The sequence below is a fragment of the Artemia sp. Qi Xiang Cuo genome, chromosome 8 (assembly GCF_049724085.1).
Source record: "Artemia sp. Qi Xiang Cuo chromosome 8, ASM4972408v1, whole genome shotgun sequence".
In the NCBI taxonomy this organism is placed as follows: Eukaryota; Metazoa; Arthropoda; class Branchiopoda; order Anostraca; family Artemiidae; genus Artemia; species Artemia sp. Qi Xiang Cuo.
The window spans coordinates 21177630-21203146 of record NC_142801.1 but is presented as its reverse complement, the minus strand read 5'-3'; the positions used below and the strand labels follow the sequence as shown (position 1 = coordinate 21203146).

The following is a 25517-nucleotide window of genomic DNA, read 5'->3' as shown; positions in this document are numbered from 1 at the left end:
ATTCAGATAAAATTGACAAAATCTAAGTATCAGAGTGACTAAATTGTATTTCAACATCCTTTTCTTGGATACATAGGATAAAATTGAGAGAATCTAAGTGTCAGAGTGAATAAATTTTTTTTATCAACATCCTTTGTCAGATACATCAACTAAAATTGACAAAATCTAAATTTCAGAATGAATAAATTCAATATCAACATCCTTTGTTGGATATGTCGGATAAAATTGACAAAATCTAAGTATCAGAGTGAATAAGTTTTTTTTATGAACATCGTTTGCCAGATACATCGAATAAAATTTATAAAATATAAGTGTCAGTGTTAATAATTTTTTTTATCAACATCATTTATCAGATACATCAAATAAAATTGACAAAATCTATGTATCAGAGTGAATAATTTTTTTGTCAAAATCCTTTGAATACATCGCCAGATACATCGAATCCAAACTGATAAAATGTAAATGCCAGAATGAACAACCTTTTTTTTTTATCAACATCCTTTGTCAGATACATCGAATAAAAATTGACAAAATCTAAATATCAGAATGAATAAATGCTTTAACAACATCCTTTATCGGATATATCGGATAAAATTGACAAAATCTAAGTATCAGTGTGATTACATTCTACATCAACATCCTTTTCTCGGATACATAGATTAAAATTGACAAAATCTATGTGATAGAGTGAATATTTTTTTTATCAACGTCCTTTGCCAGTTAAATTGGATAAAATTGACAAAATCTAAGTGTCAGAGTGAATAAATTCATTATCAACATCCGTTGTCGGATATGTCGGATAAAATTGATAAAATCTAAGTATCAGAGTGATTAAATTCCGTATCAACATCATTTTCTCGGATACATGGGATAAAATTGACAAAATCTAAGTATCAGAGTGAATAAATTCCTTATCAACATCCTTTAAATGCATTATCAACATCATTTGTCGGCTATATCGCATAAAATTGACAAAATATAAGTATTAGATTGATTAAATTCTATATGAATTTAGATTTTGTCAATTTTATTCAACATATCCGACAAAGAATGCTGAAAAAGCATTTATTCACTCTGATATTTAGATTTTATTAATTATAATTGTTGTAACTGATAAAAGATGTTGATAAAAAATAAATTATTCACTCTGATAATTAGATTTTGTCAATTTTATCCCATGCACCCGAGAAAGGGATGTTGATATAGAATTTAATCAATCTGATACTTTGATTTTGTCAATTTTATCCCATGTACCCGAGAAAGGGATATTGATATAGAATTTAATCAATCTGATTTTTAGATTTTGTCAATTTTATCCCATGTACCCGAGAAAGGGATGTTGATATAGAATTTAATCAATCTGATACTTAGATTTGGTCAATTTTATCCGATATAGCCGAAAAATGATGTTGATATTGCATTTAAAGGATGTTGATAAAGAATTTATTCACTCTGATACTTATATTTTGTGAAATTTATCCCATTTATCAGAAAAAATGAAGTTGATATGGAATTTAATCACTCTGGTACTTAGATTTTATCAATTTTATCCGACATATCTGATAACGGATGTTGATAATGAATTTATTCACTCTGACACTTAGATTTTTTCAATTTTATCTTATGTAACTGGCAAAGGATGCTGATAAAAAAAATATTCACTCTATCACTTAGATTTTGTCATTTTTAATCTATGTATCCGAGAAAAAGATGTTGATGTAGAATTTAATCACACTGATACTTAGATTTTATCAATATTATCAGACATATCCGATAAAGGATGTTGTTAAAGCATTTATTCATTCTGATATTTAGATTTTGTCAATTTTTTTTCGATGTATCTGACAAAGGATGTTGACAAAAAAAGTTTTTTCACTCTGGCACTTATATTTTATCAATTTTTATTCGATGTATCTGGCAAAGGATGTTGACAAAAAAATTATTCACTCTGATACTTATATTTTGCCAATTTTTTCGATGTATCTGACAAAGGATGTTGATAAAAAAATTTATTCACTCTGACACTTATATTTTATCAATTTTTTTCAATGTATCTGGCAAAGGATGTTCATAAAAAAAATTATTCACTCTGATACTTAAATTTTGTCAATTTTATCCGACATATCCAACACAGAATGTTGATATTGAATTTATTCATTCTGAAATTTAGATTTTTTCAATTTTATTTGATGTATCTGACAAAGGATGTTGATAAAAAAAAATTTATTCACTCTGACACTTAAATTCTGTCAATTTTATCCAAAGTATCCGAGAAAAGGATGTTGATATAGAATTGATATAGGATGTTGATATAGGATGTTGATATAGAATTAGTCACACTGATACATAGATTTGGTCAATTTTATCCGACATATCCGATAAAGGATGTTGTTAAAGTATTTATTCATCTGAAATTTAGATTTTATCAATTTTATTTGATGTATTTGACAAAGGATGTTGATAAAAAAATTTATTCAGTCTGACACTTATATTTTATCAATTTTATTCGATATATCTGGCAAATGATGTTGTTAAAAATAATTATTCACTCTGATACTTAGTTTTTGTCAATTTTATCCGACATATCCGACAAAGGATGTTGATAATGAATTTATTCACTCTGTTACTTAGATTTTGTCAATTTTATCCGATGTATCTGGCAAAGGATGTTGATATAAAAAGTTTATTCACTCTAACACTTAGAATTTGTCAATTTTATCCTATGTATCTGAGAAAAGGATGTTGATATAGAATTTAGTCACTCTGATACTTAGATTTTGTCAATTTTATCCGAAATATCCAATAAAAGGATGTTGTTAAACCATTTATTCATTCTTAAATTTAGATTTTGTCAATTTTATTTTATGTATCTGAAAAAATATTCTGATAGAAAAAATTATTCATTCTGACATTTAGACTATGTCGATTTTTTCCGATATATCCGAAAAAATATGTTGTTAAAACAAATTAATTCACTTTAATAATTATATTTTGTCAATTTTTTCCTGTTTATCCAAGAAATGAACGTCGAAATAGAATTTAGTCACTCTCATACTTAGATTTTGTGAAATTGCTTTATTGTCTGTCTAGGAAGTGACTTCAATAAATAATGAATGTTAATAAAGAATTTGTTAAATTTTTTTTCATAGTTTACTGAATTAAATTTCTGTATTGTTTATCCAAGAGGTGAATTCAAGCAAGAGTTTGTTACTTACTTCCTTACTTACATTTTTTTTTCATAATGACATATCCAACAACGGATGTTGATAAAGAATTTATTCATTCTGATAGTATTTTCGTGTTTTTTGCAAGCCATTTGTACTATACCTTAAACGTATTCAGATATTTCCTTGATAATAAAATTTTGTCCGACATTTCCGACAAATGATGTTTATAAAGCATTTATTCAGTCGGATACTTAGATTTTGTCAATTTTATCCAATGTATCTGACAGAGGATGTTGATGAAAAAATTATTCACTCCAACACTCAGATTTTGTCAATTATACTCGATGTATCTGACAAAAGAGGTTGAGAAAAAAAAATATTCAGTCTGACACTTAGATTTTGTCAATTTTTTCCGACATGTCAATTTTAACTGACATATCCGACAAATGATGTTGATAATGCATTTATTCACTCTGGTAATTAGATTTTGTCACTTTTATGCGATATATTCGACAAAGGATGCTGATAAAGCATTTATTCAGTCTGATACTTAGATTTTGTCGATTATTTTCGATATATCTGACTATAGATGTTGGTATAAAAAATTTATTCACTCTGACGCTTAGATTTTTTCAATTTTATCCCATGTATTCACGAAAGCGTTGTTGATATAGAATTTAATCACTCTAATACTTAGATTTTGTCAATTTTATCCGACATATCCGATAAAGGATGTTGTTAAAGCATTTATTCATTCTGAAATTTAGATTTTGTCAATTTTATTTGATGTATCTGACAAAGGATGTTGATAAAAAAAATTATTCACTCTAACACTTAGATTTTTTCAATTTTATCCTGTGTCCGAGAAAATGATATTTATATAGAATTTAATCACTCATATACATAGATTTTTTGAAATTGCTGTATTGTCTGTCTAGGAAGCGACATCAATCGATAATGAATGTTAATAAGGAATTTGTTTAATTTTTTCATAATTTCCTGAATTAAATTTCTATATTGTGTATCCAAGAGGTGAATTCAAGAAAGAGTTTGTTACTTACTTACTTTTTTACTTACTTACAATTTTTTTTCATAATGACATATCCAACAACGGATGTTGATAAAGAATTTATTCATTCTGATAGTATTTTCTTGTTTTTTTGCTAGCCATTCGTACTATACCTTAAACGCATTCAGAAATTTCCTTGATTAAAAAAATTTTGTCCGACATATCCGACAAATGATGTTTCCAACTCATGCATTTCAACGAAAGAAATCTAAAATGAACTTTGAAAAATCAATAGAATGTAACTGTGACAAGGTAAACCACGACAAACCATTACTTAAATATTCCAACTCATGCATTTCAACGAAAGAAATCCAAAATTAACTTTAAAACATCAAGAAAATGTAAGCGCGACAATGTAAAGCACGACAAGACACAACTTAAATAGTGTCACGCTTGAATTTAACGAAATAAATCCAAAAATGAACATTGAAAGATTTATAAAATGATAGAGTGACAACGAAAACCATGACCAGACACTCCTGAAATATTCAAACTTTTGCATTTTAACGAAAGATAACCAAAATGATCTTTGAAAAATCAAGAGAATGTGACTCTGACAAAGTAGACCACAACAAAACACTAATGACATATTCAAAATCTTGCATTTCAACGAAAGAAATTCAAAATTAAATTTGAAAAATCAATAAAATGTAACTACATCTATGTAAAGCACTACAAGACACAAAAGAAATATTCCAAATCCTGCATTTAAATAAAATAAATTCTAAAATGAACTTTGAAAAAATCAAGAGAATGTAAGTGTGACAAGGTAAACCACGACAAAACACTACTGAAATATTCGAACTCTTGCATTTCAACGAAAGAAATCCAAAACAAACTTTGAAAAATTAAGAAAATGTAACTGTGACTAGGTAAAGCACAACAAAACACTACTGAAATATTTCAAATCTTTCATTTCAACGAAAGAAATTCTAAAATAAACTTTGAAAAATCAAGAGAATGTAAGTTTGACAAGGTAAACCACAACAAAACACTACTGAAATATTCTAACTCTTGTATTTCAGCGAAAGAAATCCAAAATAAACTTTGAAAAATCTAGAGAATGTAACTGTGACAAGGTAAACCATAATAAAACACTACTGAAATATTCTAACTCTTCCATTTTAACGAAAGGAATCCAAAACTGAACTTTGAAAATCAATAGAATGTCAGTTTGACAAGATAAACCACTGCAAAACACTACTTTAATATTCAAACCCATGCGTTTCAACAAAAGAAATCCAAAATGAACTTTGAAAAATCAAGAGAATGTAAGTGTGACAAGGTAAACCACGACAACACACTACTTAAATATTCCAACTCTTGCATTTCAACGAAAGAAATCCAAATTGAACTTTGAAAAATCAAGAGAATATAAGTGTGACAAGGTAAACCATAACAAAACACTACTGAAATATTCCATTTCTCGCATTTCAACGAAAGATATTCAAAAATGAACTGTGAAAAATCAATAGAATGTAACTGTGACAATGTAAACCATAACAAAACACTACTGAAATATTCAAACTCTTGCATTTCAACGAAAGAAATCCAAAATGAACTTTGAAAAATCAATAGAATGTAACTGTGACAAGGTAAACCATGACAAAACACTACTGAAATATTCTAACTCTTTAATTTCAAGGAAAGAAATCCAAAATGAACTTTGAAAAATCAAGAGAATGTAACTGTGACAGGGTAAACCACGACAAAACACTACTGAAATATTCCAACTCTTGCATTTTAACGAAATAAATTCAAAAATGAACTTTCAAAAATCAAGAGAATATAAATGTGACAAGGTAAACCAAAACAAAACACTACTGAAATATTCCAACTCTCGCATTTACAAGAAAAAAAATTCAAAAATGAATTTTGAAAAATCAATAGAATGTAACTGTGACAATATAAACCATAGCAAAACACTACTGAAATATTCAAACTCTTGCATTTCAACGAAAGAAATCCAAAATGAACTTTGAAAAATCAAGAGAATGTAACTGTGGCAAGGTAAACCATAACAAAACACTACTGAAATATTCCAACTCTTGCATTTCAACGAAAGAAATCCAAAATGAACTTAGAAAAATCAAGAGAATGTAAGTGTGACAAGGTAAACCACGATAAAACACTACTGACGTATTCCAACTCTTGCATTTCAACGAAAGAAATTCAAAATGAACTTTGAAAAATCAATAGAATGTAACTACGATTTTGTTGTTTTGTTTTAAGTATGTTTCATCTCATTCGAAGACATGTAAAAAAAAGTTTAAAAAATATATAACGTTAAAAAAAATAATAAAAAAAGTAAAAAAAAATTCAAAAAAATAATAAAAAAATGGGGGGAGGGGGCCAAAAAATTGGAGGGGAGGGGGAGCCCTTTGAATTTGGGGATAGGGGACCTTTGAGGGGTTGATTTCTCTGCTGGTTAGGGTCGTTGGTGCTTATGATCCTTGATGGTTCGGACTCACATACACCTTACTACTTGATTTGCAAGACAACACTGTTCAAACGCCACTTGTGTATTATGCAGAACACATTGAAGAAGTTAAAAGCGCATTAATTCTTTGAATTAATTATTAATTCTTTTAATTAACTATTAAAAAGCGCATTAGCTCTTTGAATTTCTAATCGAATGAGCCATTTTTGAAGTTTCTACGACAACCCCTTCTATAAAAAACCTTATATGTCCCCAGGGCATAGCTTAAAACCCTTGCCCTGAGGGTTGTTGGGGATTGTCCTCCTCAAAAATATATTTTCAATCTGGAAATCAACTATGTTGAACGAAATGGCTATCTCAAAATTTTGATTGGATGTATTTGGGGGAATGCTATCCATTATTAAAATTCTTTTCTTGCCATCTACATCTCTCTTAGTATCAACTTTTTAGTATACTATAACGTTAGACTCTATTTTAAACTGACAACACTGTTCAAACGCCATTGATGTTACCTTAACTGCTAGTCCCTTTAACCCTTTTACTCCATCTTCATACGATCCAATTCGCAAATGTTATCTAGCTCTGTTTTTCCCCTATTATTCAAATAAGATCGTTCGTACAGTCCAATTCGCGAATCCCTTATCCCTTTTTGCAAATGTCAATCAAACAATTCTGATTGTACGCTTTTTGCAATGTGCACGTGAAACTGTACTGCATATTATTGTGCAATTGATATCAATAGCAAAAACCAGTCTGATTGTGTTATACAATCTCTACTATAGTTTCAAAACGTGTTTGACCACTTTATAGGTAAAAAGAATTGGTCGCTTTTTGCAATTTGCACGTGAAACTAAAGTGCCTCAGCCACAGGTTTCAAACCTTATACACTATCACGATGAATGAAGTTGCTAGACATGTTTTTTTTATCACTTTGTTTGGAGAGGAACCAAGGGAGCATAAGGCAAGCAAATAGCTTGTAGTTTCAAAACGTGTTTAATCACGTGTAGAGGTCCCATAGAATAGCATTGGAAGGAACATAAACCCTTAGAATTGCATAGGAAGGAACATAAACACTTAGAATAGCATGGGAAGGAACATAAACCCTTAGAATAGCATAGGAAGGAACATAAACCCTTAGAATAGCAATAGGAAGGAACATAAACCCTTAGAATAGCATAGGAAGGAACATAAACTCTTAGAATAGTATAGGAAGGAACATAAAACCTTAGAATAGCATAGGAAGGAACATAAACCAAGCAAATTTATAAGTACATGCTCTGGAAAGGTTTCAAGGAACGTAAAGTAAGCAAATAGCAAAGGAAGGAACATAAACCAAGCAAATCCATAAGTACATGCTCTGGAAAGGCGCCAAGGAACGTAAAGTAAGCAAATAGCACAGGAAGGAACATAGTGTCGTGGAATAGCATGAGAAGGAACATAGCGTCGTGGAAATGGTACTTAGTCTTCTACTAGCATATCCCACCTCTAAGTTTTGAGCGCAAAGTTAGGCATGTTACATTTTGTTTGATTTTTCAATCTATTCGATTTCTGCCACAAACTAGCCTATCAGCCTTTTGAAGACAAGCCTCCTTATCGCCGCAAAGTTTTTCTATATGTATGATTAGAGACATAAAATGGGCTCTTAGACTTATAAGATTAAATTTAATTTTTCAACAGAGAGGTAGGCAGACAATTTTATTTTGACTGATCAAACTGATATTAAGGGGCAAGTACCCTGGGAAAAACTGGACATAAGAATGATGGTTTTCAGAGGTGTGTGTCCCATTTCTGACATTTAATCTGCTTAAAAGCTACGAGTCTTTTGAGCCAAAAGGACAGATCGGATGGGTATTCAGAGGTTATATTATAAGTGTCTACATTCACTTGTAATATAGTAGGAGGGTACCTTAACCAAGGGAACGTTAAACGAGAAATTCTAGATTGCTGAACCTTACAAATCAGGAGCTTGCAGGGCTTAAGTTTCATTATTCTGGCGTTTCTCCTCTATCACAAACATTACAAAGCAAAAATCGGAAGCTCTTCGTCCCTCGTCAAGGACAAAAGGTTACATGCCTCTGCCAATCAGACTGCGTTTTAATTCGTTTCTAGTAAAGTAACTCTACAGTAAACTCTACAGTAAACTCTAACAGTAAACTCTACAGTAAAGTAACTATCTTCGTACAAATGGTAATGCAAACACTGTAAACAATAGCGTGACATAACGACACAATTTGACAGTTATTAGTAAAGTGCTTATGCAGCAATCAGTTGGTGATAGACATAAATCCAATTATTTTTACAATAAAATACCTATGAAAAAATAAGTGGGTGTTATATTTTTTACACAAAGTAACCCAGCGTAAGCTCAAATATACTGCAATTTTACCAAATAGCAGCTTGGATTTTGCTAGGTTATGTATTTTAGGACAAAGCTATAAAGCATTAGTTTTTCTATATTTTGGCATATTTCACAATTAACAGCCTCAATAACAGCATTGGTTTGATGCTCATGAAAAGAGAGAAAAACTATTTTTAAGAACGCTGCGCCTTTTGAGAATGTCTTTAAGGACGTGTTTTCATCTGTTCGTTGTTGTTGTTTTTTTTTTTTTTAGTAGAAAAAAAGTGTCCCTTGTGAAACACAATTTTAAAGTTATGAGAAGTTGGGAACTATGGCGTTTGGTCGATGGCGAAGAAACAAAGTCGAAGCTTTGCTCCTGCAACTTATGCTGATAAAGCTGATCACAGTCTGTTGCAGCACTCCACATTGCCTTAGCAATATAAACTCAGTTAGTCTGGTTGAACTAATGGATTTAATTAAGCTCTTAAGGCCCTAAAAATAAGAAAATCTACCGAAGAACCGAAACTATAAACACATACTCCTAAAATTCAGAAAAAAACAAAATAAAATTAACGAAGAAAAATTACTGAAAAGCCGAAACTATAAACACATGCTCTTAAAATTCAGAACAAAACAAATAAGAAAAAAACTTCAAAAACTAAGTAGAAATAAAGAGATGAAAACACACTTGTACTTAATCTTCCCAAGAGCACAGCTCATAGAATTGAACCAGAGGCAACGCTATAGCGTTGCCTATAGTAAAGGCCATACGGCTCCAATGTTTTATTATAATTATTGTTATTATTATTATTATTATTATTATTATTATTATTATTATTATTATTATTATTATTATTATTATTATTATTATTATTATTATTAATATTATTATAGTTTTTTTTCCCAGAGGCACTTCATATGAAAGGGGTCGTCGTAAAAACTTCAAAGGGGGGGGGGGGGTCATTCGATTGAAAGTCGAGAGTTCTAGTGCTCTTTTTAAGGGTCAAAAGTGATTGGAAGGCAACGAATACCCCTTCCACGCCTAAATTTTCCCCAAACACATCCAATCAAAATTTTGAGATAGCCATTTTGTTCTACGTAGTTGATTTCCATATAGAAATGTTTTTGAGGAGGACACTCCCCCAACAGCCCTCAGGGCAAGGGTTGTAAGTTATGCCCTGGGGGCATATAAGCTTTTTATAGAAAGCTTTGTCATAGAAGATTCAAAAAGGGCTCATTCTTTTAGAAATTCAAAGGGCTAGTGTCCTTTTGAATAGTTGACACTGATTGGAGGGCACCCAATACCCATCCCACGCCCACCTTTTCCCAAAACACATCCAATCAACAGTTACAGATAGCCATTTTGTTCAACCTACTTGAAAATTCTGGAAAATAGGTCTTTGAAGATGACAACCCCCTCACAGCCCTCAGGGCAAGGGTTGTAAGTTATGCCCTGGGGGCAAATAAGATTTTTATAAAACGCTTTGTCGTAGAACCTTCAAAAAGGGCTCATTCGATTTGAAATTCAAAGGGTTAGTGGGCTTTTTAATAGTTGAAAGTGATTGGAGGGCAACTAACCCCCCTCTCACGCCCACCTTTTCTCCAAACACATCCAATCAAAATTTTGAGATAGCCATTTTGTTCAACGTGGTTGAAAATTCTGGAAATTAGGTCTTTGTGGATGATAAACCCCTCACAGCCCTAAGGGCACGGGTTGTAAGCTATGGTCTGGGGGCATATAAGTTTTTTTTTGTAGAAAGCGTTGTCTTCGAAACTTCAAAAAGGGCTCATTCGACTGGAAATTTAAATGGCTAGTGCCCTTTTTAATGGTCTAAAGTGATTTAAAGGCAACTTCCCTTCCACGCCCACCTTTCCCCCAAACACATCCAATCAAAATTTTGAGATAGCTATTTTGTTCAACGTAGTTGAAAATTCTGGAAATTATATCTTATAGCATGACACCCCCCCCCCCAAGGTCTTCAGGGCAAGGGTTATACGTTACGCCTTGGGGGTATATATGGTTCTTATGGAAGGAATGCTCGTATAAACTTTAGAGAGGGTTCTCTTGATTGGAAATTGAAAGTTCTAGTTCCCTTTTTAGGCGTGAAAAGATATCGAAGGGTAACCAGCCCCCCCCACACACACTTTTTTCCCAAATGCATCCGACAAAAATTTTGAGATAGATATTTTGTTAAAAATAGTTCAAAGATCATATAACAAAAACTCCATTGTCAACACAACCCCCCAGGGGCCGGGGGCAGGCGTTGTGAGTTATGCCCTGGGGTATATATGGTTCTTATGGAAGGGATGCTCATATAAACTTCAAAGAGGTCTTATTTGATTTGAAATTGAAAGTTCTAGTTCATTTTTTAAGAGTCAAAAGAGGTTGGAGGGCACACAGCCCCCCTCCACGCCCTTTTTTCTCAAACCCATCTGATAAGAACTTTGAGATAGCAATTTAGAAAAAAATAATTCAAAGAACATATAACAAAACTCCGGGGTCGATACAGCCCCCCAGGGCCCGAAAGGTAGGCATTTTAAGTTATGCCCTGGGGGAATCTATGGTTCTTATGGAAATGATGCTCATAAAAACTTCAGAGAGGGCTAATTTGATTGGGAATTGAAAGTTGTAGTTCAGTTTCTGAGAGTCAAAAGAGATTGGAGGGCAACTAGTCCTCATGACCCTTTTTTCCCGAATGCATCCGATAAAAATTTTGAGATAGCCATTAAGTTAAAAATTGTTCAAAAGTCAGATAACAAAAACTCAGGTGTCGACACAACCTCCCAGGGCCCAAGAGCAGGCGAGTAAGTTATGCCCTGGGGAATATATGGTTTTTATGAAAGGTATACTCGTATAAACATCAGAGGGCTCATTTGATTGGAAATTTGATTGGAAATCGAGTTCACTTTTTAATAATCAAAAGAGATGCCAGGGAAACTAGCCCCCCCCCCCACGCCTTCTTTTTCCAAACCCATCTGATGAAAATTTTGAGATAGACATTCTTAAAAAAAAATAGTTGAAAGGTCGGATAAGAAAAACTCCGGTGTCAATACAGCCCCCCCCAGGACCCGGGAGAAGGCGTTCTAAGTTACGGCCTAAGGGCATGTATGGTTCTTATGAAACGGATGCTCGTATAAACTTCATAGAGGGCTCATGTGATTGAAAATTGAAAGTTCTAGTTCACCTTTTTAGATTCAAGAGATTTAAGGGCCAATAGCCCCGCCCCATTTTCCCCCCAAACCTATCCGCTACAAATTTTGAGATAGCCAGTTTAAAAAAAAAAAATTCAAAAATTTTATAACAAAACTCTGGTGTCAACACAACCCCCCAGGGCACAGAGGGTAAATGTTGTATGTGTTGTCCTGGTGGAGGGTAAGGTTGTTATGAAAGGGATGCTCGTATAAACTTCATAGAGGGCTCATGTGATTGAAAATTGAAAGTTCTAGTTCACCTTTTAAGATTCAAGAGATTTAAGGGCCAATAGCCCCACCCCCGCGCCCTTTTCCCCCCAAACCTATCCGCTACAAATTTTGAGATAGCCAGTTTTTTTTAAAAAAATGTTCAAAAATTATATAACAAAACTCTGGTGTCAACACAACCCCCCAGGGCACAGAGGGTAAATGTTGTATGTGTTGTCCTGGTGGAGGGTAAGGTTCTTATGAAAGAGATGCTCGTATAAACTTCAGAGACGGCTCATTTATTTGGAAATTGAAAGTTCTAGTTCCCCTTTTAAGAGTCAAAAAATATCCGAGGGCAACTAGCTCCCTCCCACAGACCCTTTTTTCCCAAGCCTATCCGATATAATTTTAAAATAGCCATTTCATTAGAATAATTCAAAGGCCAGGTAAGAAAAACTCGTGTGTCGACTCAACCCGCCAGGGCCTGGAGGCAGGCGTTGTTAGTAACGCTCTGGGGGCATATGTAGTTTTTATGGAAGGGATTCTTGCATAAACTTTGTATAGGGTTCATTTGATTGTAAATTGACAGTTCTCGTTAACTTTTTAAGAGTAAAAAAAGATCGGAGGGAAACTAGCCCCCCCCCCCTCTTCACGCCCTAAATGCATCAGATAAATATTTTGAGATCGACATTTTGTTAAAATTAATTAAAAAAAACTTACCGAAAGATAAGTTTTTCGAAGAAAAGTAAAGTCCATTTTAAACTTAAGCTCAGGAGATACAAATACCTGTTAAAATTCAAACTCAAAACGACCAGAAATTACTATTAGAGAATAAATGAAACCCAAAACGAACAGAAATTAAATAAACAGTCATAGAAAAAAACATACAACAAGTGATAATATAAATGTATAAATAGATCTTAAAGCGAGTAATGCTTAGATTGAATATGAAAATCAAGCTTAAAACGAAAACAAATATTTTGCTATTAAAGTATAAATGAAACTTAAAACGAACAGAAATTAAATAAACAATCAATGCGGACAAACATACAATATATATTAATGTAAATGAATAAATAAATCTTAAAACGACTGAAACTTAAATGGAATATGCAAATCAAGTTTGAATCGAATAAAAATAACTACAAACAAGAGTTTGGGTATCGTCTCACTGCAAAAGCCTAAAACCTACTACGTCATTGGCGCTTTACTGAAAACAATTCTTTGAAATATTTTCACTTTTGTAACTTTAAGAAATCAAAAATTAATTAAGATTTTAGGGAATAAATATCAGCATATGTATATTAAATTGACAATGCACATTTTTTTTCAGTAAACTCATTTGAATTTTTTTCAGTAAAGTACAAATTATATTCTGGCTTTTAGAAAGCATAGGGGTTTTGAACCCTACTCACATTAATTTATGCTTGTTTTGAGTTTGACTCTAATATTTATTTTAATTTTTTTTCGTTTTGGGTTTCATTTATTTATTGATACTGATTTTGGGTAGTTGTATGCTTGGTAGATTATATGATAGTCCGGACGCCAGGTGTTGAAAATGTGAACAATACCACGATCGATTGTGGTTGCTACGAAAATTAGCCTACCCTCCACCCCCTAAATTGACCAGGCGGATTCAAAAATACCAATGGCACTAGCTTGCGAGCGGTGGAACACTCCTAAACTTGATATTTTATTATATTTTGGAGTTTCATGCAAGAAAATTCACGTTCCACAAAGTATGAGGTGCGGTGTTCCGCTCAAATAGAAATGCCTAGAAGCCATAGAATGTTTTCATAATAAACTAACACGATTAGTTACAAAAAATGGCAGAGTTAAAAAAAATGACAAAACTATATGAGTCTTAAACAGTCTTGGAAAGTATAAACAAAATCAAATTGAATATTAGATATATAATGATATTAATTGTTGAAAGATCCATCAGTTCAAGATTTTTTTTAACTGTAATTTTTATTTTCATCTTCAATATTGTAAGAACTGGAAAATAATAAATTTGTAATATACGAGTAATTCGTTTTCAGTGAAGCACCAATGACGCAGAAGGCTTTAGGTTTTTACAGTTAAAGAAGGGGGCAGTATCCAAACTTTGCTTGTAGTGAAACTATATTTGTCTTGACTAATCTTGAAAAGAAGTAATAAATTAAACTGAATATTTGATGTATAATGATATTAATTGCTAAAAGCTCATCAGTTCGAAATTTTACTGTAATTTTAATATTTATTTTCAATATTAAGTACAAAAGAAAACATTTGTAATAAAATGCGTTTTCAGTAAAGCGCCAATGAAGCAGTAGGTTTTAGGCTGCTGCAGTGAGACGATACCCAAACTCTTGTTTGTAGTTACTTTTATTCGATTCAAACTTGATTTGCATATTCAATTTAAGTTTCACACGTTTTAAGATTTATTTATTCATTTACATTAATATATATTGTATGTTTATTCGCATTGATGGTTTATTTAATTTCTGTTCGTTTTAAGTTTCATTTATACTTTAATAGCAAAATATTTGTTTTCGTTTTAAGCTTGATTTTCATATTCAATCTAAGCATTACTCGCTTTAAGATCTATTTATTCATTCATATTATTACTTGTTGTATGTTTTTTGCTATGATTGTTTATTTAATTTCTGTTCGTTTTGGGTTTCATTTATTCTTTAATAGTGATTTCTGGTCGTTTTGAGTTTGACTTTTAACAGGTATTTGTATCTCCTTAGCTTAAGTTTAAAATGGCCTTTACTTTTCTTTGAAAAACTTATTTTTCGGAAAGTTGTTTTAAATTAATTTTTGTTCGTTTTTGATTGCAAAAAGTTTCAAGTTTTTATGGCATGGGGAGGTGCTTACTGTCCGATTATCCTTGACTTTAAAAAACGGATCTAGAACTATCAATTTAAATCGAATGAGGCTTTTTTCAAAGTCTGTACGATTACCTCTTTGATAAAAACCTTATATATGAACAATAGACAGCTTGCATAACTTGTGGAAAGCGATTGACAACAACAATGAATGGATTGAAAAAATAGCTCCAATAAGGGGATTTGGACCATTTCACTTGCTGACACAAAGGGATCACGACTGTTTGGAATTCACCTTAATAGGAATTTGTGTGCCAAAGCAATTTTGCATCTATCACCGAGTATGTATTTTAACCTTATAATTGGATAATTATAATAGATTTCCTATGTGTTCTTCCCATACAAAACCCCTTCCCATAAGTTATAAACCCCCCTTAATGAGTTATGCCCCAGGGCATAACTTACAAAGCCTACCCCTGGGCCCTGGTGGGCTGTGTCGACACTGGAGTTTTTTGTTATCAGAACTTTGAACTATTTTAACAAAATGTATGTCTCAAAATTTTCATCTGATGCATTTAGGGCGTGGAAGAGGGAGAGGGGCTTGTTGCCCTTCAATTTCTTTTGACTCTTAAAAAGTGAACAAGAACTTTCAATTTTCAATCAAATGAGCCCTCTCTTAAGTTTATACGAGCATCCCTTCCATAAGAAATAATATGAAGGATTCGGAGAATCCTTAAATTACAACCCTTGCCCTGAGGGCTTTGAGGGAGTTGTAATCCTCAAAGACCTAATTTCCAGAACTTAAAACTACGTTTAATTAAAGGGCTGTCTCAAAATTTTGATTGGATGTGTTTGGTGAAAAGGTGGGCGTGAGAGGGGGGTTAGTTGCCCTCAAATCACTTTCGACTATTAAAAAGCGCATTAGCTCTTTGAATTTCTAATCGAATGAGCCATTTTTGAAGTTTCTACGACAACCCCTTCTATAAAAAACCTTATATGTCCCCAGGGCATAACTTAAAACCCTTGCCCTGAGGGTTGTGGGGGAGTTTCCTCCTCAAAAATATATTTTCTATCTGGAAATCAACTATGTTGAACGAAATGTCTATCTCAAAATTTTGATTGGATGTATTTGGGGGAATGATGGGCGTGGGGGGGGGGGGGCTAGTTGCCCTTCAATCACTTTCGACTAGTAAAAAGAGCACTATCCCTTTGAATTTCCAATCGAATGAGCCTTTTTTGAAGTTTCTACCACAACGCCTTCTATAAAAACCTTATGTGCCCCCAGGGCATAACTTAAAACCCTTGCCCTGAGGGTTGTGGGGGAGTGTCCTCCTCAAAAATATATTTTCTATCTGGAAATCAACTACGCTGAACAAAATAGCTATCTGAAAATTTTGATTGAATGTGTTTGGGGAAATGATGGGCGGGGAGGGGGGGCTAGTTACACTCCAATCACTTTCGACTATTAAAAAGGGCACTAGCTCTTTGAATTTCCAATCGAACGAGCATGTTTTGAAGTTTCTACGACAACGCCTTCTATAAAACCTTATTTGCCCCCAGGGCATATCTTAAAACCCTTGCCCTGAAGGTTTTGGGGGAGTGTCCTCCTCAAAAATATATTTTCTATCTTGAAACCACCACGCTGAACAAAATGGCTATCTCAAAATTTTGATTGGATGTGTTTGGGGAAATGATGGGTGTGTGGGGGTGGTTCTAGTTGCACTCCAATCACTTTCCACTATTAAAAAGGGCACTAGCCCATTAATTTCCTATCGATTGAGCCTTTTTTGAAGTTTCTACGAAAACGCCTTCTATAAAAACCTTATATGCCCCCAGGGCATAACTTAAAACCCTTGCCCTGAGGGTTGTGGGGGAGTGTCCTCCTCAAAATTTATATTTAATCTGGAAATCAACTACGCTGAACAAAATGACTATCTCAAAATTTTGATTGGATGTGTTTGGGGGAATGATGGGCGTGGGGGGAGGGGCTAGTTGCCTTCCAATCACTTTTGACTATTAAAAAGGGCATTAGCTTTTTGAATTTCCAATCGAATGAGCCTTTTTTGAAGTTTCTACGACAAGCCTTCTATAAAAACCTTATATGCCCCCAGGGTATAACATAAAACCCTTGCCTTAGGGGTTGAGGGGGAGTGTCCTCCTAAAAAACATATTTTCTATTTGGAAATCAACTACGCTGAACAAAATGGCTATCTCACAATTTTGATTGGATGTATTTGGGGTAAGGATGGGCGTCGGGGGGAGGGGGGCTAGTTACACTTCAATCACGTTCGATTATTAAAAAGGGCACTAGCCCTTTAATTTCCAATCGATTGAACCTGTTTTGAACTTTCTACGACAACGCCTTCTTTAAGATCCTTATATACCCCCAGGGCATAAATTAAAACCCTTGACTTGAGGGTTTCGGGGGATTGTACTCCTAAAAAATATAGTTTATAATTTGAAATCAACTACGCTGAACAAAATGGCTATCTCAAAATTTTGATTGAATGTGTTTTTGGGGAATTGTGGGCGTGGGGGGGGGCTAATTGCCCTCTAATAACTTTCTACTATTAAAAAGGGCACTATAACTCTCGATTTCCAATCAAATGATCCCCCTTTGAAGTTTGTACGACTACCCCTTCCATATGAAGTGCCTCTGGTAAAAAAAAAATAAATAATAAAATATTGCAGCCGTATGGCCTTTACTATAGGCAACGCTACAGCGTTGCCTCTGAAAAATGGTTCAAACTTCAGATAACAAAAACTCCGGTGTCGACCCATTCCCCCAGGGCCCAAGGGTGGGCGTTGTAAGTTATGCCCTTGGGGTATATATGGTTGTTAGGGAAGGGATGCTCGTATAAACTTCATAGAGGGCTCATTTGATTGGAAATTGAAAGTCGTAATTCGGTTTTTAAGAGAAAAAGTGATCGGAGGGTAGCTAACCTCCCCCACAATTCCATTTATTTTTTCCCAGAGGCACTTCATATAAAAGGGGTCGTCGTATAAACTTTAAAGGGGGCTCATTTCAAAGAGGCCAAACTTTTTTCACTTTGATATTGTTACTTAATACCAGTTTTGATACTTTGATGAACATTTGACTTTTTTTAAAGTTTGATTTTAAAATAAGGAATTTTTATAAACTTGAAATTTTTTGCAATATAAAACAATCAAAAATTATTTAAAAAACTTTCCGAAAAATAAGTTTTTCAAAGAAAGGTAAAGGTCATTTAATCTCAGATTGAGATTAAACTTCATCTCAGTAGATACAAATACCTGTTTAAATTCAAACTCAAAACGACCAGAAATTACTATTAAAGAATAGATGAAACCCAAAACGAACAGAAATTAAATAAACAATCATAGGAAGAAACATACAACAAGTAATAATATAAATGAATAAATAGCTCTTAAAGCATGTAATGCTTAGATTGAATATGAAAATCAAGCTTAAAGCGAAAAAAATATTTTGCTATTGAACTATAAATGAAACTTAAAACGAAGAGAAATTAAATAAACAATCAATACAAACAAACATGCAATAGATATTAATGTCAATGAATAAATAAATCTTAAAACGAGTGAAGCTTAAATTGAATTTGCAAACCAAGCTTGAAACGAACAAAAATCACTACAAATAAGAGATTATTGTATGTTTCTCTATTGTATGTTTGTTTGCATTGACTGTTTATTTAATTTCTGTTCGTTTTAAGTTTCATTTATTCTTCGATAGCAAAATATTTTTTTTCTTTTTAAGCTTGATTTTCATATTCAATCAAAGCATTACTCGCCTGTTGATTTTGAATTGAAGTTATCAAGTATTTTGCAGCAGGTTGCATCAAGATATGGCTAATTGTAGACAGAGAAAAGCCAAGACGGATAGTTCAAGCAATTGAGAGGCAAATGTTTAAATGGCTGGTATAAAAGCTTAAAAAGAAAAAAAATATTTTGCTATTGAAATATAAATGAAACTTAAAACGAACAGGAATTAAATAAACAATCATCGGAAAAAACATACAAGTAATAATATAAATGAAAAAATAGATCTTAAAGCGAGTAATGCTTAGATTGAATATGAAAATCAAGCTTAAAAAGAAAAAATATATTTTGCTATTGAAGAATAAATGAAACTTAAAACGAACAGAAATTAAATAAACAGTCAATGCAAACAAACATACAATAGATATTAATGTAAATGAATAAATAAATCTTAAAACGAGTGAAATTTAAATTGAATGTGCAAATCAAGCTTGAAACGAACAAAAATCATTACGATGAAGAGTTTGGGTATCACCTCCTTCTCTCCCTGTAAAAGTCTAAAACCTACTGCGCTCACAGGCAAGAAGAAAACATTGCCGAATTCGTATTCAAAGTCAAATACTGTAAACTAAAAAACAAAATAAAACTAAAATCAAGTCAAATTAACTGTCAAAATGAAATTTACAATTAAAGAAAGGATTTTAATTAAAGGTCAAAAATGAAATATGGTATAAATAAAATCATAAAAGGGCAAAATAAAAGTGACGCATGATTATTGTGAGCTTTCATCAACAACTAAAATTAGGGACGGAGGAGTTAATTTTGGTGCAGGACATAGTTCATTAATTATTAAAGCGCTTCAGAATAAAGAGGATAAAACTTTTCCGGAACCTCTAAGTAACGGTATGGATCGATTAATACGTTGGAAATGCCAAAGAAGCTAAGCGGGGGAGTCGGGGCCTAATGGGGTCATAAAAATTGGGAAAGATGTTCTCAGTGCGAGGATTAGACATTTCGGATTTACCAAAACGCAAACAAATTTGTTCTCTCCGTTCTTTTAACGTGGTAACACGTGCGAATTTAAGGAGGAAGGAGTACAGAATTTTGCCTTCTTTGTAGCTGATCCTGAGTGAACGCTTTTGGACCGACTTGTCGCTAAGTTCGCTTGAAAGATGCGAATGCCAGACCGGACATGCATATTTCAATAGCGGCCTGATGAATGATAAATAAACACGGAGGGAATGCCTCTTAGGGCAATTAAATTTGTTTAGAAGTTTTAACATAGATATTGAAACATTTGCTTGTTTAACAATGTTTGAAACATGCATGTTCCACTTAAGATTATTTGAAATTGTGACACCAAGGAGTTTAACATGTTTCACAAGCATTTCGGGTGGAATAGGGTTAAGGAAAATGGGAGTGGATTTGAAGAAACTTATCGTCATTATATTTGATTAGTGGGATTTACTTTCATATTTAGGTTCTTAGCTTCATCCGAAATATGGGTTAGGATTTCGAGGGGGTCACTTTTAATATTCCCGTGACATACTTCAAGGGTTGATAAATCATCCACATATTTCCACCTTTGGGGGAAATCCTTACCAATATCGTTAATCATAACCAGAAATAAAAGTGGTCCCAATAAGGTTCCTTGAAGAATTCACAATATATAGGGAGGGGATTAGAGAAAATATTTTTGTATTTTACACCTTGAGATCAATTTGAAAGAAACGATATAACAATATTTACTAACAGAGGATCAAGTTCAAAGTTAACCAGTAGTGAACGAGTTAAGGTGGTGTGGTCAACCAGGTCAAACGCTTTTTGGAAATCAACCTAGGCATGTTTCAGCCAAACATTTGGTTTCTCAAGGTTACTTACGATGGTATGTATTAAGTGCACAAGGTAATGGGTGATGGAAGTTTTCCTTAAATTACCAAACTGTCGGACGTCAATACGAGGACAAACATTAACTATAAGGCAGTCACAGAGGAAACCTTCATAAAGTTTGGAAAGAACTGAAGTGAGTGTAATGGGGCGAGCGTTGGAAAAAGTCAGACTGGTGCATTTTTTGGGAGAGGTGTTATAATACCTTGTTTCCAGCAGCTTGGGAATTTACCAAATTTTGTGATGTGGTTGAAAATATTTGATAAGGGCTCAGTAATTTTGTCTGAAAAGGCTTTAATTAAGTCAACTGGGATGCCCAAGGGACAAGTACTTGATTTTCTGCGCTTTAGGATTTTATTTATAACATCAGAGGGAGAAATAAGGGAGAAGGAGGTGTTGGGAGGAATAGCTGGACTTCAGCCAGTGAAAGGGGGGGGGGAGACTTTGAATGATGGAAGCAAGGTAAAAGTTCATATCGTTGGCAATCTTATTAAGGGGTTCAGGGAATTGAAATTTAACTTCAGAAGGACTTTTTCTGAATATCTCTTTAATTTTTCTGTATTAATGCTTGGGTTTATTAGAATAAAGATCTTTGACTTTAATATTATAATAATCAGAAGCTGCTTTTCTGATTTTTTTTTTCTTTAGGAACTTCTTTAGACTATTAGTTTCAATAATACGACCTGTCTTAAAAAAATCATTTTCTCTCTTATAAGTTGTATAAAACACTCAGTAACATAAGGCTTATCTGTAGAAGACGTTTTAATTTTTTTCTCAGGAAAGTGGGGTTCATAATTACTCCTCAGTGAATTTTGGAAGGACAAAGCCATGTAGTCAACGTCATTTGTTTGATACACAGTGGACCAATTTTCAGTAGTAATCCAAGAGCCAAAATTGTAGAGTCCTGAGTCAATAAGAGGTCTATAGGCGGTTTCAGTTAGCCACTTTAGTTCACTTTAGCCAGTGGAGATAGGAGAAGGCTAAAGTGGTAACTAACCCCTAGAGGGGGAAGAGTGGAGACGGGTTTTTAAAACTTCGAAAGATTGGTGCAAATTAAATCAAGAGTAGTACTGTTTTTTGTAGTTGGGACCTTAATAATCTGTTTTAAATTAAAAGCATTACATGTAGAATCTAGTTTTATATCATTTGCGTCACCCAGCAGGAGTTTAATAAATTTTCTGGAGTTTAATAAATTGTGAAAAATTGTTAATTTTTAAAATGTGCAAATTTTGAGCTTGCACATAGGTAATAGCCATTACATCTGATCTATATATTTTAGAAATGGTGTCTAATTCATTAAGTTTTTCAAAGTTAAAGCTTTCAGCGTTGCTCGACAAAAGTGTGAGGAATTGAAAACGACTTGTGACGGGACCGTTTTTATACTTTACTTTTTTTTTATATCACAGATGAGGTCAGGTTCTAGCGGAATTCTTTTCAGGGGGTAAGCTCGTGTGGCCAGAACAAGGGGCTGGGGGATCATATCCATCTTTTTCATATGCAAGGGCATTTAATTGAGCAGTCACTAGCATAAACTCTAAACAACAGTAACCAAGTAGCGGCTGAGTTTGGGGTGAACTGGAGGAATCAAGAGAGGTGAGGTTATTTTTGCAGGGATACGGCACGAAGAGTCCCCGTTGAGTGGGTTCGCAAGGTGACGGGGAAGGATAGATGGAAGGGTAGGAAAATGCTGAAAAGCAGGCGGAAGGGTGGGTGGGTTTATTTTGGAAAAAGAAGGAAGGGGATATGGAAGGGGATATGGAGATATCCTTTGGATAGGTACTCGATTTGAAAGGACTGGATGGCTCGAGGGCTTTCTTGTGTGCGAGCGATGATATAAAAACGATGGCTACTAACTTAACTGTTTTAATTTTTCTTCGTTTTAGTATTATTTTGTTCATCAGCAATTTATCTATTATCTTTAGTTTGATGGGAGTATTTTTATTTATGTTGGCTCTAAATTTGTATATTCATGGTAATTTTTGCTCGCTTTACTTTTGAATTATTATAGGACTTTATTTACACTCATTTTAGGTTTTACTTTTCTTTTGATATTTTTTTTTATATTTTTTAAAAATTAATCGATGAATAGATCGTGGGATGAAGTTTAATATGACATGATTAAATATGGACACTTGGACATTTGACGGAAAAATACTATTGACAGAAAGCAAGGAACGTTTATTGACTTTTATTTTGCGTCTTAATGCTATTTAGTGCGTTGATTTAAAGATTATTTTAAATGTACGTCCTACAATTATGTTACTATAATTATTCCTTGCAGGCACAAAACTAAGCAGTCCATATTTACATTTTCCATTCGAAATGCTGCAAAGCCATGGACTCAAAGTGGAAAAATCGAGTCCGACAATGGTTGTCACAAGTGGCGGATGGAATATTTGCATTGTTTATAGTTTCACCTCTTGTAGTGGGATTTTGGAGAGGTGTATGGCAACTTCTAGACAATTATCTATACCCCGAGGACAAGGATTTGAGTATATTTATCTCAGCAGTAATTGGTTCTATAATACCAGTAGTATTTACAGTATTTCGTGACCCATTACAAAAGACATGCCTTAAGAGCAAGGTGATTTTTTATAGTGTGTCAAGAGTGTATACGTCAGTTTTTGCGTTTGGTAAGTAAGACGTTATTTTATTATGGTAAAATATATTTTAGCCGTTTAAAATTCTTAGTGTGCTGTCTGATCACATTAAAGAGTTTATGGGAGAAAAAAGAAAAAGACAAATATTCACTTAGTTTTCCACATTTAGATATATTAATAAGGTAGATTTAAAAGTACGGCCAGGGCCGTATCCAGGATTTTTTCAGGGGGGAGGGTATACAAAAGTATTTTTTTCGGTGAGGGGGGGGGGGAAGGTTACACAAAAAACCTAAAAAAACGCATAAAAATTTGTTTAAATCCAATTTTGTTACGTTTTTACGAGTCAGACAAACATTTTGGCGGGGGGGAGGAGGTTCGAACCCCCTACCCCCTGGATAAGGCCTTGAGTGCAGCATTGGATTTTACAATTCCTGTCAGCGGTGCTGATATCCGTTTCATGGCCTTTCAGCTAGGAAGTAGAAAGGGGATGGGCCTTTCTCCAGGTACCGATTTAGAGCTGGGTCGACTCTGGCTGAACTTAGAGAGTCAGACCACTGACTCCCGTTCAAATTAAATAACCAGCGACACCAAAACTTGAACCATGGACAAAGGGTCTCAAGTCTTGTGCGCTAACCCCTCAATTATTGTGCTAATTCCGACTATTGGACGATTTAGTCTATTTCTTATATATAACATAAAAATCCTTTAAGCAATTATTGATTTGAACCAGTATTAAAGCAACTGCTGATTTCTTATTGGTTAATAGATGCGTAAAATATTTATATATGGATCATCACAGGTGGAACACGGAAACTCCGCATTTCTAGATTTTTTTTAACGTAAGCTTAATGCTTTGTTTTACAGCTGGCCTCGCGATACGTGTTGAAGAATTAAAGACATGGATATAGTACTTGAACTGTTTTAGCCTCGGACCCTATGTATTGCAGATAATCCCTTTTAACTTCCATATTTAAGAAAGCATACTCCTCAACATATCCTAAAAGCTTCAAGTTAATACCTTTATCTGTTATGAAGGACCCTCCGGTACCTCCTGACAAACTTTGACGGGCACAGTGTCTTTTGATTCTGTTCAGTATTTCTAATAAAATGCTCTAAAAGTTCCAGGGTAAAACTTCTAGCTGTTATTTGTATATCCCTTGTACGCCCTTTGGACAATCTGGATACACATAATACCTTTTGATTAGGTTTTTTGCCTCTTCAGATTTCCATGAAAACAAAACTTAAATACCCTATTCTGTTTCTATGAAATTGCATCTATGCCATTTTGACAGCCAGGATTCACTCAAACCCTTATAAAAAAAAGTTATATCAGTAGGTTATATCTGTAGCAATGATAGATCCAACTTAATTCCCTCAACCGATCTGGATATGTTGCTGACATGTCATATTGACAGCCAGCATGCACATAGTGCCGTTTGATTTAGTTTTAAAGCAAGATAAAGTTTCCTTGAAAGTTTCTACTTTGCACTCTATCCAAGATATCCCGCCTATGCTATTTTGACAGCCAGGATGTACTTAAACTATTTTAATTTAGTTCAATAGTAGCAGCGATAGTAGCAAGTAGAAGTAGCAAGTCAAATTTTTATGTTGATTTCAAATATATAAGTTTCATCAAGTTTAATGTTACCCATCAAGAGTTACACGCCTGAGAAAATTTGCCTTATTTTCGAAAAAAACAGGAAACAACCCCTAAAAGTCATAGAACTTTAATGAAAATTACACCATCAGATTCAGCATATCAGAGAACCCTACTACAGAAGTTTCAACCTCTTATCTGCAAAAATGAGGAATTTTGTATTTTTTGCCATAAAAAAGATCACGGATGCGTGTTTATTTGTTTTTTTTTTATTTTTTTTCCTAGGGGTGATTGAATCTATTTAGTAGTCCTAGAATATCGTGAGAGGGCTCATTCAAACATAAATTAAAAGTTCTAGTGCCCTTTTTAAGAGACCAAAAAAATTGGAGGGCAACTTGGCCCCCTCCCACGCTCATTTTTTCTCCCAAAGTCATCCAATGAAAATTTTGAG

The 25517-nt window shown here is 33.6% G+C and overlaps 1 protein-coding gene across 3 annotated transcripts in view; it reads left to right on the top strand.

Annotated features, from left to right (window-relative positions):
- The window catches only part of LOC148949236 (uncharacterized), a 137139-nt gene that overhangs the window by 25387 nt on the left and 86235 nt on the right, over positions 1-25517 (top strand). For all 3 annotated transcript variants that reach the window (XM_089092884.1, XM_089092882.1, XM_089092885.1), the window contains one exon: positions 23151-23502. In XM_089092884.1, the coding sequence (XP_088949010.1) occupies positions 23205-23502 (298 nt within the window). In that variant the 5' untranslated portion in view covers positions 23151-23204. The remainder of the gene's footprint in view (positions 1-23150; positions 23503-25517) is intronic.